Genomic DNA, 13,719 nt, shown 5'->3' with positions numbered 1-13,719 from the left:
TATAAGCCACTTATTTAAAYGCAAACTGCAAGAAAAAAGAGTGCTTGCCTGTTCCCTTTCCTTCCACTGTATCTGTCATTCTCACAGCTCCCTGGCAGAATATTTTCAATGGTTTATTTTTACATCTTTTTCTTTTTGTGCAAGTGTGTGTGTGTGTGTTCAAGGTTCCTTACCTATTTCGTTCTCAAGTTCCATTTTCATTTAATTCTCTTTGTGTTCAACATTTTTATTTTAAGACTATAGTTGTGTTGATTGTTTCAGTCTATACATAACAGTTAGTTAAGGTCTTAGGTTTTGAAATACAGATATTGAAGCTCTGTTTGTAAATTTTAGGGTAGCATTTCTGAAAATCTGTGGCACTTTTCTGACTGTGGAAGAATCTGAAAGACTTATTCTTAGCCATGCCTCACATTTATGAGACCCATGTCTCCATACTAAAGTCTGAGTATACTTACAATATGCTTCATTTAAACAAACTATGCATCAGGCCAGAACGTKTAGAGGTAGCGTGAATCATATAGGTACCCCAGTTGTATAGATACCTGTGAGCTGTTTATGCCTCTCAAGTCAGACGGTCACAATAAAGGGGTTTAAGTCACATTTGCACTTTCTTAATGTTGTACTAATCTGGTTTCCATAAGCACTTCTGCCTTTGATTCTGCCTSAGGAATCTGAATTTGACCTGATTTATTTTCAGTTTGTTTATCTTCTTGGAAGCACACCTACTCACTGCTGGGTCATTGATAAAATCTCTGCTATGTTAGATGGCAGCTGGTGTTGCCATGTTTTTCCTCGAGTTAAACAACAATCCTATAAACTCTTTACTCATTTTAATTTTAAAGTGTCCAATCACATAGCAGTATGCTGAGAAAGTTAGATAACATTTTTTTAAACATCCAAATATTTAGTGAAAATAGTAAGCCCTCTTTCAGTTTCTCAGCATTTTCTGATACACTTCCTTAAAAGATTAAGAAGTGGGTGGAACTGGCAGTTGAAGAGGGAAGATTAGTCAGGAGGTAGCTGCCAGCTTCCAACCCTTAATTTTGTATCTTCTTTRCTGTTGGAGTGTAGCCAAAAAACTACTTGGGTCATCAAATATAGCAGCTAGCTACTTAAGTAAATTAGAATGTCTGCATATGAAAATAAAACTACCCACTCATGAGATTTTCTGATCATATCTCTCAGAAGAGAACACTGAAGACCTGCCATCATAAGGTTTGGTGCACAGTGGCACCACTGTTCACTGAATTTTTGACCCTGTCAGGGGATACCATGGACTAATAAGAAGGAAATAGGAAGAGATTAAGTTCAGCGGAAACTTTTCCCATCCTAAAAAGTTCTGTGCCTGATAAAAAGTAGAGCCTTACTATTTGTTGAGATAACATTTTAATATAATTCTCCTCAAAAAAAATTTACAGAAGAAATATTTTTCCAAAGGAAAATGATTATTTAAAGATGTTTTTACATTGTCTACAAAGCATATTTCTTGCTTGTGTAGTGCATGTTTTTTTTATCTTCTCCCTTTTTCATTTTAAAAATTCCTAAAATAGGTTACAGCCATCTAGCCAGGGCTGGCAAGAACGTATCAACTGCTAACTTATTCTAATGGTTTGAAAAGGCAACAAAAATAACTCTTTAAACAAATACTATTGTTGATACAGGTATACCTTTAAATGAGCCTGGGCTCCTRTTAGCCTAGTGGGAAACAGTGGCTTCCCCCAGATCAAGAGATCTGTTCTTTTTGATCTGGGGAGGCAGGTGTGTGTGCGTGCACGTGTGTGTGGTGTTTTGTTTTGTTGCAGTCTGAGGTTTTGTGTGAGGGAGACGGATGGCTCATAGAAGTTGTGAAGATGACCTTGGCTGCTGGGCTGCGCGCCTGATCTCTGTCTCAGTAACAGCTGAGCCTTACTGAAAGGCTCGGTTCCATGAGGTCAGATAGTGGCAGAAAAAATATAACTGAAGAATATGTTTGCTTTAGTATACAGTGAAGAGGGAGAACAGAACCTAAAGGTAGGTAACAAGAAAAACAGATAAACTAGCCCTGCAAGATCACAAGAAGAGACAGTGGAGACAGCAGCAAACCAGATCTCAAAAAGGAGCAAAGATGATATGTTGAAGACTGCAGGAGAAAGCAGAAGGAAAACTACAGAGATAAAAGGTTCACACCAATACKAGGCTGCAATAGGTTTCTGCGCCTAGGGAAGGCTCAGCAGGCCTGACATCAGAATTGGTAGAAAGGGGTAGCTGTCTGCTTGGTACACTGGTATGAGATGCACATGGAAGATTGAGCATGATCCTGAAGAGAGTGAGGCAAATGAATTTGTTGATCATGTACATTTTTTGCAGGGAGGGTTCATAGGATCATAGGAAAATTCATTTTGACGGATTCCTCAGAAGGTCATCTAGTCCAAACTTCTGCTCGAAGTGTATTAGCTACCAAGTCAGACAATCCAAAGAAAATGATACTGATTCAAATAAGATGTCCAAGCAGAAACTTAAGTGTTCTGCAACAGAATTAATCTAGTGTCTAAGAAGGAAAGAAAAAGGTATTGCAAGTTAATGAAGATCAGCAGATGGGACAATTATCACTGTTACAATAACATTTTGGGGAACATCTGACCACTGAGATAGGCAAATGTAGGAACATACCATTCATTGAAAGAGGAGGTGGACCAGTGGCAGCTCTAATGCTTTTTAGCTGGTGGAGATCACTCTCTCCAATAAGGGCTACTGCGTAGGTGATGGGTACATTGTGTCCCAGTGTGCTGTGATGCTGGGCTTGTGCTGCTGAGTGTGCCATTCATGGTTAAGTCAGGAGGGAAATAAGCCTCAGAAGGAGTCAGAGAATTATGAAGTTGTGGTGAGGATGGAATCCAGCATCCCCAGTGTGAGAACTGCCCTTCTCTAACCCCAATCCTTCCCAACCCAACTGCTACAGATAGACTGAGTTTTGTGCTATGGCACACACTGAACCCTCACGTGAAGGATCACTTGTGGAAGAACTTGTATTAGGCTTAGCTTTACTTTGGCAAGGTCTTCTGAGCCCCGCTTTTGCTATACGTCTCAGATGTCTTGTTTGCAAAACCATAACCCTTATCTTATACCTAATTCTTGACTGATCCCTAGACCAGGAGTGCAGCCAGATCCCCAGGTGAACTAGTGCTGAGGGGAGCACTCCACCTACAGCTCTGGCTTTACTTTGGCAGGCTCTTCTGAGCCTCACTCCTACTGTACATCTCAGCTGTCTCCTTCTCTGAAACTTTACTTCAGTGTGGGTATAAGTTTTTTAACTGAAGGAAATCTCAACAGGGAGTATAAGTCTATTTTCTTTTCTGTAGCCATCTGCTATCCATGCTTTCCAACAGGAAATAACCCAGGAAGACTTGCCTTAAGTGACTCTTGGTATCTGGTGGGGATGTATTTCATTGCCCCTAATGGAAGCACTTACCTTGAGGTGGACCCAACCTGAAACCCTAACTTCAGGTAGCATGACAAGAGTTTCTAACTGGGAAATGAAGAAAGAACCGTACCATACCTCTTTGAGATATTGGAGGTAGTCAGTAAGAAAATACTGACGTGACTGACAGAAAATAGGACATCAGAACAGAAAAAATTGAATGCCAAAGGACATTGAATGAAATTTTATAGGTAGGCTTCTTAGGATTTCGTTTTCCATTGGAAGTAAATAATACTTTTAAATGTTATTTTTGTGTTGCACCAAGCAGCCATACTTTCAGGTGAATTTCAGACTCTTCCTTTGTCATCCTGGGGTCTGCAGTGCTGCTTCTGCACTTGTCTCTCTGGGCCAGTGTGTGTCTGCTTAACCACCTCTGGCTGACGGGGAACTGAAATTATCCAGGCAGCTGAAATGAAGAGGGGAGACAGATGGGAAAGGAAAGACATGAAATTGGCAGGAAAATCTATCTAAGAGATTCGGGCTAGAAAGGCAGAAATGCAGGTCCAGCATCCAGGGCCTTAGAGGACTAGAGAAGAGTCTGAAACCAATCAGAAATTATAACTGGCTGGCCAGTTAAGTAGAAAAAAAGATAAAATTTGTGACATGGCGTTATTCACAGAATATATGGCCAACAAAAATTTTAAGAGGTAGTAAAGTAGATGAACAGTTATATTTGTTCTCCAGTCTATAGTTCAGGAGGAAAAGTGTCCTAATTCTTAGTACTGATTCTCTGGAAGTATCCTGGTGGTTTTTGTTTCATGTCCAGACCCAAAGATGATGCTCTTTGACAATGCCCCAGCTCTGTTACAGTAAAGCCTCTGTTAACAAGACACAGAAGAAAAGTCTGGTTCATTAGTGACTTCATCTGTCGTAAAGTAGGTGGTCTTCCTGAGTGATATGATGATGTTAATGCTATTACTCTGATCCTGGAAGTATATTTCCCTTTTGTTGTTAAACAGAGGCCACAAGAAAATCTAGTTTTTCCAACCCCCTGAAAATGTGCAGACCATCTCCCCTTGAGGTGAACCTGTCCCATTAATCAGGAAGATCTTGGAGCCTGAATAAAAAGTCCTCTGCTTAATTTATGAAGTCAGACACCTGGACTAGATAAGGTGTAAGTGTTCCATAGGTCTCCCCCATGCAACGGTAGAGTCCCAGCTGTGCAAAGCCCTCAGATAACTTGCTGAAAAGAGACAAGCCTTACCGCATATTTCACCCTTAACAGCTCTGCCCTCATCTAGCAGTACAGCCCAATGTAAGAGCTGTTTGTGCAAAGACATACCACTACAGGGACAGTGATGTCTGGAGAGGGTGGGTGAGCTATGGAGGATGCAACCAAGCTGACAAAGTCGCTTACTCCTCCCAAACTTTGCTTGGGCACCAGCAATGTGATGCCATATGGTGAAGGAGATCAGCAGGCTCTCAAGTGTAAAAGGGAGGTTTCTCTTTTTCCTCCTCTCTGAGCTACATTTCTCACATCTGTCTGCCCTAATACTCCTACTTCTTTAAGCCTTCAAATCCAAAGTGAATGAAAGGAAGCCCTGGGGATGATGGAACAAGGGAATAGTCAGGATGGACTTTTTGGAGATGGAAAGAGACAGAAATGACATGGGGAACTGCTAGTTGACTGAATGCTGGAGTTAGGAAACTCTGACAAAATTATTCAATGCACATTTTGTCTCTATTTTTGACTGAATTTGTTTTCTGATAAATTAAGCAGCTTTGCTGCTAATTAATAGGAGAAATAAATGAGATCAACATGTATCTAGAAGTAGCGGGGGACTGGAAGGAACTGGAAAAGGGATCTTATGGTTCCTTCCAGTCCACTACTCTTTATTCCCTAAGAAGCAGCAGCCTACAGCACTCAAACACATTTTTCTCCTCAGAGGGGCACCCAGCAGAGAGTTGCCTGTGCTATTGTGAGAATAAACACATTAACAATTAGTGAGGTACTGAGAGAACTGTATTAAAAAGGATGGTACATATAGCCAGACAGATAATTTGATGAGAGTAAAATCTCTATAGATGGGGGAAAAAAATCTATAAATTTGTGTTGCCTCTTGCCAGCCTTGTTTTCCATATGTGGTCTTGAGAATCAATAATGTGTCGGAACCCTGGTGTAAAGTTTTTGCTACAGGTCATAGCATGTGTCTGAAATATTGTAGAATTAGATACAATATTTTTCTGTTAGCTCCTTCTATATTGTATTGGCCTCCTCTGCTTTCTCTTTGTATTGAGACAGTGTGGAAGTACAAAATGCAGCAGGGGCATGGCATATCCACAAGGACTTGCAGATGTTATTTACTAGGGGTATTGCTGAAAAGAGATCTCTGACTTCATTTTTTTTTTCTTGGATTCAGCTTTGTAAACTTGCATAATTTATATGCAAGTTATTTTCCCTTTCTGTTCTGCCAATTTCCATTTACCCATGTATTCATTTTCATTCATTACCAGCGAGATAAGATTGGACATTATCTTCTGAATCCAAAATAAAATCCCAAAGATTTTGACAAATTTCCAGGGAAGTCCATAGCCATGTGGATGAATTTCTGAAGCTCTTTTACCTGAAGCTCTGAACTTTTCAAGGATCTATGATAAGATGGACAAGCTTTTTCTAATCACATAAAATATGCCTGTTTCCCTCAAGTTTCCGACAAGTGCTGTGTTTTCTTTCATTAGACATGTATTTTAGGGAACTTATATTCCATGGCCTCTTTTTCACTCCTCAGGAATTGTGTGTTTAATTAAAGAGTGCCCTGAGGCACTGGAGGTGGAGGTGCATCAGAACATCTATTTTTGTTCTGTCCCTTCAGTTTGCTTTGAATTGCATTCTAAGTGGGTAGGACTTTCTTCAAATTGTTTTAATGGAAAATAGGCACACGTGTGTGATGTGTGTCTCCACGTTCATGTATACTAGCAGGGCCAAAGGCACAGCAGCTCCGTAACTCCTGCTTTGGCACTACCTGATACAGAGCTGCATTTCACGTGGCAGCAGACAGTTACAGTATGAAGCTATTCCCAGTTTTCCTACAGCTGCAGACAGTCCTAAAGCATGATCTGTTTAGCTTCTTGCTCCAGTCAAAGCAACAGCATTCTGTTATTCTACAGAGAAATGGGCTTGTTTCCAACTCAGTTTTTATTTGTCTGAGGACATTGGATCCTAAAAACTGTATCTCCTAATTTGGAGTGATAGCCCAGTCTGCCTCACTGACATCCATTCAATAATCCTTTGATCTACATTGGTTATTTAATAGAATAATAGAAGAGTCATCATAAGAAAATGTCACAGAATCAGAGTTTTCTTCCTTTGAAAATAAATATCTTGGGTTTTCCTTGAGAAGAGAATATTTATTGTTTCTTGTTGGTGTTGATTATGTATGTTTGTGTATTAGTGTGAGGAAAATGCTCATATTTTCCTGCTCCTGTCATGGGCTTCTTGGCCTGCTGATAATGTTTGGCCTGATTTTGTGTAGATCTGTTGTATCTTACTGCCACTTTGGTTTGAAAAAAAACAATGAAGATCTTAATATTAAGTAATAAGGTAAAGATAGGACTTTAACAGGGAGGTTTGCTACACAAAGACGGCTAAATAATAAACAGTAATATTCCCTATTTGCCATCTTTTCATTTACTGAAGTTGTCCTAAATGTATTTTAGGGGCAAATTGAGAATGGGTGAAACAATGGATGGTTGAAGATTGTTAAATTATTTACTATCCAGTCCCTGGGAGAAAAAAAAAAAAAAAAAAAGGAGAGAGAGAGAAAAAGGAGGAGAATTACAGGTCAGCAATGTCAAGACATTCTGCATTGCTTGTCTTTATCATCATGCAGAATCTTTTTATTAAGGCAGCATAGAAAGAATAGACTTATGGACTGAAGGTACAGTGTTTAATATGTCCATATCCATCTAGATTGACAGTTCCTACAGACATGAATTTCCCAGGAGAGACAGTGTTACTGGTGTCAGTGGATGGCATCATTTACTTCAATGTTCCATTATTAAATTGATAACAAGATAATTCCTCTGCTTCTCAGAGACATGACAGGGTTTACAATTGTTAACTTTCTTATTGCATGGGATTTGATGTTCTAGGTAGTTTTTAATAAGAAGCTTATTTTTATTTCAGTTCTGCAACACATCAAAAATTCCAACAGGAAAGTACAGTAAAAGAGAAACCTTGTTCAGTCTACAAGGCATCAAAATCAGTCTAGTTCCTAGGGTTTTGGGGGGTTATTCTGTTTTTTTTAGAACAGTAAAAAATTATGCTCCCATTATTGTGCTCCTGTTATTTCTCACTGATTCACATTTAAGTATGTTTGTGTAACATAGAATATTTACTGCATTTGTATTCTGTCTTGTTAAACTCATATTAGAAAAGTTTTGCACACTAATAATTTTGGTAGCAAAGTTCCATGTGGCTGCTCACACAGTTGTTTGCTCTGTGCTGAATCAAGGAGTCTGAGTTCTCCCATGTTAAAAGAGATCCAAAATAATGATTCTATGGCAAACATTTATTACTGCTTCCTAGTTTTCTAAGATTCAAACTGATTTTTAGTCCTCTGTTTCTCAGTCTGTCCCAGTTCATCTCTCAGAGTTGTCTTTTATTTAGATTGTATACTAGCTGGGGCAGGGTTCTTGCACGGCACCTGCTACAGAGCCTCATCCATAACTGAGTCTCTGCTCAGCCACAGCACAAGCAGTGAATATGGTGCACCGTAACAGACAGAGCTGTGTTTTCTAGTAGATAAAGGAGAAGGGATGATTTTGAGAGTGACCATTTCATCAGCTGATGACTATTTGGAAAAGCAGAGGACTACTGCAGCTGTAGTAATGGCAAGGAGGCAAGCATGGCTTAGAGCTGGACATTTCTGCTGGCCAGACGTGGCATAGCTGTGATTTTTCCTGAACCTGACATTCTGTTAGAGTCAGGATTACAGAGGCTAGCTGTGCAAGCCTGGAAAATCCATATGCAACCCAAAATGTTCTTCTTGCTGTTCCCTTGGTGGTCCTATTTTGCAACTAAGGCTGCATCTAAGAGCTATGGGATAGGGCAGAATCTGGCATAGAGTCTGTATCTTTCATTCATATAAGAAAAAAACTGAGATGTCTGTATGATCAGGTGTATTTTTTATTTACATATTTAAAAAACAAGCATTGTTTATCATCTCTGTGAAATAGCCGAGGACTGCTCAGTAAACTTTTCTTTGTTCGCTTTTCACCAGCAGCTGGTAGGCTGCACTGCAGTCATCTCTACACGGGTGCAGGGCGCTCAGGAAATGCTCCAGGCATGAGGCTTGGTTACTGTGCTCAGGGGAGAGAGAGCTAGGTCGGGACTCACCGCACAAACTCCTCCTGAGGATAGAGGGAATTTAATGCTGTGAAATAAAGACTCGGCTGCCAAGAAGTTATCGTCTCCAAATGTGCTTGTGTAGCTGTAGGTATCTGTTCCCATGGTGCGTGATGAACTAAGTCTGTTATTTCTGCTATTATTTTAGAGAGATTATACCCTCAATGCTGAGCCTCTTCTTCCTAGTGAATACCTCCTGATGGATTTCGGTTAAGCATGTTTTGTTCAGACTAACCAGACCGTGTGGCAAGGCTATACTGTGTTGTTAGTGAGTAAGAAAAATGTCTTCAAAGGAAGATTGAAGTCTTTCTATCCAACCAAAACACAAATACCTCCTCAAGCTAAGATCAATTTAGAATAATTTTGTAGGCATTTGAAATCTGTTTCTTAATATAGTCTTCAATCTCCAGATTCTCTCTATAAATAGCAATTATCCTTTTTCACATTTTGCCTTCTCAAGCAGGTAACTTACAAAAACAATCCTTCTGCCTCCTTGAAAACTCTTGATTTTACAGCTTTCAGGGGAACATTCCCGTAGTGAAAATATTCACAATCTGTATTTCTGCATAGAATTTGCAAATCAAATACAAAATGCTGGGGATTCTTGCAAGTGTTTCTGAATGCTGAATGAGGTACAGGTTGAAGCCAGCAGCAGTGTTTCTGTGGAATATCTGTTGACACGTGGGGCAGGACTTACCTCAGGCTTAAATTAGTCAAGCCTGGTGTGAGAGGTGCGGGGAAAGGAAGGGAAAGCTGCAGTGGTTGTGGTGACCGGATTTGCTTAAGTGCGGGGAGATTGTGGACAGATCTGGAAGGAGAGTTTAAGAATAGATGTGGGTTAAGGGCCAGTATTGGAAAACCATGAAAATATGCTTATTACTGGCATGAGGGTGGAGGATTGCAACTCCGTTGTGACTGTTGGGAAGTTTTCTTAAACTTGAAGGAACTAACAATGTTCACTTTTAAATCCAACCCTCTGAGATTTTTCAGGACCTTTGAATGTACTGGAACTCCCTATTCCCTAGAGCAGTACAGGACAAATTGTCTACCTCAGGTTTACTGCCATCCTCATTTAAATAGGTGTTCTCAGAATTATCTCACTCAAGATAGGTCCTTTTGTTTTGAAACCCATCACATTCTCAATGTTAGGGGAGAAAGATCATTTAAAAACATATGCATTGGTGAACTTTATCCTTTTATTATTTTTCTTAATGCTATTGCATTCCTGAAACATCCACATAGAGATAATAGAAGTGAAAAAAAAAAAAACATTCACAAGGGAAATAGATTCTAGTTTAAGCTTCCAGGGGATTATTATAAACAGGGAGAAAAAATATTTTAAGGATTAGGAGAAGTACCTTGTCAGTGCCTTTTAAGCAGAACAACTACTAATGCATTAGTTACAGAATTGTGTGAAATGTAGGTTTTTACTAGGTRCTTTAGCTAYGGTATATTCRTCTTATAATCATGTCCTAAATGGTACRTTACCTACCTCCCATTTCCATCTCTGTTCCCTCCACCCCCAAAAAGTGGTAATTTAGACACTCTTYTTCCATGAGCAATCAAGAAAATCCTGTACAAAGTGCAGTGTCAGATGTTACAAACGAGCAGTTATCCGCTCGCAGGCGTTTGGAGGAATTGTCTATCACCTTGTGTCATGCTGGGGTCTGAAGACCTTGTCCTGCTGCGCCTGTCGCAGCGATCACCAGCGASGGCACTGCACCTGCGGGGCCGGATATGCGGGATCTCTACGCAGCAGGCAAAATAGCTGTTTGCTGAGGAAGAGGAGGAAAAAAGTATGTGCCTGATGTGGTCCAGATCTGGAATAAGGARCGGGCCAGGGGCCACGCTGGGCTTTAGTCATGCGTGGTTTCTTGGGCAGCTCATCCAAGCTGTGACAAGGCTGCAGTTCAGCCAACCTTCGCTTACCGCTTGCTACGCCTGCGCCGCAGCGTTGCTGTAAGATCTGCTTACTAGTCGGTGCTCTACTCCTGTGAGCAAGCCCAGCGTGATTTGGCCTCACGGTAGGGGTTCAAAGAAGCTAAGGCCGTGCGAGTGCGGCCGGCGCGGGTTTGGGGAGCGGGGAGGAGGAGGTCCCGGCGGGGGCCCTGGGCTCAGCCCTGCCGCGAGAGCCCGCTGTTGGGTGGGCTGCGGGTGGGCTCCGCGGCGCGGCGCCGTGGGCTGCTTTGGAAAAGCTGGCGTTTCTGACCAGAAAGGTAAAAGCGTTAGAATAACAAAGAGAGGCCGAAATCTGGTAGAGCTTATTTTTGGTCGTTGGTACTGATGGAAAAACTCTAGAGACATTTAGAGGAAGAGAAGCCACTTGAGGAAGAACAGTTTGTTAACATGGAGTGCTGCAGCATCTGCTTCCACATAGGAATTAAGTTTCATTTCAAGTTATAAGAGAACRTTTTGGAATACAAAGAGAATAAAAACCCTAGTATTTTTAAAATTTTATTAYGTCCTCTGAGATCTTGGTTTTCCTGTGAGTAGCAACAGCAGAAATGTAATTTTTTTCTTTCAGTTATTTTTGTTACTGTAAACACTGTACTGTTACATTGCTTCTGTCAGAAGTATACACTTAATTTTAAAATTGAATAGGAATCAGTATTTTAAAATATACTGCCTTAATTAACAGCTCTTTTAAGTATCATGTATCCTGTTCTTCCTCCTTCATACACTCCCAGCAGAATTTTCAAACTTCATTAATAAAGCCTAACTCAGCTACTTATGTTGGTCACCCTTATTGTCCCACAGCTTTCCCTGCTGAAAAATTTGGGTTTTATTACAGCTGAATTCTGATATACTTTACATTGAGACTACTATCTGAAAATCCTTATCATGTTGTTATGTTTTGAGTTGGATTTCTTTTTTTTGGCTTTAGTTGACCTACAAAAAGTGTAAATTTGACAAGATACAGCTTCTAGTAAACTTCCAGATATTACAGTAGTTTAAGGACTTTCTTACTCTAAAATTTTYGCATAGACTTTCTTAAACTGAATGAAATATTCTGATGTATAAAAACAGATTTTTTTCAGAGGTTTATATTTTTTTCATGAGTACTCAAATTATCTTGAATATCGAATAGATGGTAGAGCAAATTCCATTTCATAAGCGTCTGTCCTAAAATGATATAGAAGGCTGTTTGCAATAGAAAAAGGATTGTGTAGAAGTGACAAGCTTTTCCTCTTTCAAGTGTGGAATAAAATCATAGCCAGCAATGAGTGTGATACAAATTATGATATTAGATACAAATTATTGTATCTAATAAAAAAATGGCTTTTAATCTATGCCAGAGAGGATGCATATGTTTGAATAGGACTGCTAGTTTTCCTTAGTGATTTGGTATTGATAAAATAGGTGGCTTCATACTCTGCTCTTTCATCTCTAGTGCTTTGGTTCCCATGTAGAGCTAGTAGTTCCCATCTACAGCTAGTTACTGTTTGGAATCGCAGTACTGTGATGTGTACAAAATCTGGTAACTCAGCTTAAAATGAACAAAATCTGGTAACACAGCTTAAAATGACTGCATATATATTCTTTTCAGATTCTAATTGCAAGTATCATGAGCAGCTATAGCAAAGATGACTGGACGGAGCTTTCAAAAATGGCTGAGGTAATGTTTTCCTAAATGTGTTTCTTCATCAGTTTTGTCTGTCTTATTCTTTTTAGACATGAGAGCTGCGATAAGAAATTTCTTGAAAGAAATTGATTCGAAGTGCAAAATGAGTATCTAAAGCGTGTTCGTTATAATTTGTTTATTCTGCATTTTCATTAAAATGATGGAAATGTAAATTTAAAGGAAATGGTCCCTTGGATTTTTAAACAGTACCTGGAAAGCCTTTGGACTTTGAATCTATATACTTTTTATTTGCATTTTAAGCAAACTGTATATTATGACGGATGCCCTGATAAAATTTAATTCTACCTTTGAGAGCTTAACTTGATCTTACCTTGCCTAGAGGCATACTAGTTTGACAGGACCAGAAGAAATTTTGAATATAAAACTCTTCAATATTTAAAGTATAAAAGGCTCATTTAATGCTATTCTAGTTTAATACAGACTTTCAAAAATGATAGGAGAGAAAGCCAGTGTATATAATAGCAGTCAGCAGGCTTCCTATAATATAAATCCAATCTTACAGAAATGCAAAAAGACCATATACCTGAAATTTCAATTTTGAAGTAATTTGAAGGAAAAAACTGTTTAAAAATGTGTTCCTATGTCTGTAGTGAATAGTATTGGAAACAGTTGATTAAGACAGTAATATTGTTATTTGGAAAGATGTGTATATCCAGGTATAACAGGAAGTTGTGATTTTTAAACAAAACTGAATTTTTCATCACAGAAAAAAATATCTAGAGGAGATAAAATACATACAGTCAGACCAGTAAAGGAAGGCTTTAACAAACTGTAAAGAAAAAACTATTAACTTATCATTATTGTTACCTTTAGCTCAGCATTAGTTGTTTTAAGAAATACTTATTTTGTGTATGTATGTTTAAAAGTTTATGTATGTACACACACACACACACACACATATATATATATATATACATTTATGGGTAAAGATGTTTTCAAAGCATGTTTTTTCTGTATGCATGCGTATGTATATTTGAATACCATTTCTTCTTTATTCACAGTGTTTTAAAACGTCTCATGGTAGTACAGGAAGACACTTCTCTATTTTCTTTGGACATTTTAAACCTGTGAGGGAAAAAATCACTTTAGGGACTTAGGGAAGTGAAATTAAACATCATCGGTAATTGGCTTTGTGATCTTCAACACTAGTCCATTTTATACCTGTATTTACCTAATTGACCATGAAATCTTCTGTGGAATCCATGCTTGACACGAGCTCTACTGCTTTTAAACTGACGGTGATGAATGGCTTTATTGTGCCATTTGCTCCCC

The 13,719-nt window shown here is 39.1% G+C and overlaps 1 protein-coding gene across 1 annotated transcript in view; it reads left to right on the top strand.

The window, feature by feature from the left end:
* The window catches only part of DPYD (dihydropyrimidine dehydrogenase), a 343,995-nt gene that overhangs the window by 216,979 nt on the left and 113,297 nt on the right, over window positions 1-13,719 (top strand). Inside the window, exon 15 of the mRNA XM_085303683.1 lies at window positions 12,352-12,420. Coding sequence (XP_085159809.1) covers window positions 12,352-12,420 — 69 coding nt within the window. The remainder of the gene's footprint in view (window positions 1-12,351; window positions 12,421-13,719) is intronic.

This window comes from Rhea americana, unplaced genomic scaffold (assembly GCF_003343005.1).
Source record: "Rhea americana isolate MKP2758 unplaced genomic scaffold, rheAme1 scaffold_2, whole genome shotgun sequence".
Classification (NCBI taxonomy): Eukaryota; Metazoa; Chordata; class Aves; order Rheiformes; family Rheidae; genus Rhea; species Rhea americana.
Note: the sequence above shows the minus strand (reverse complement) of the source record. Positions and strands in the feature narration are given on the sequence as shown.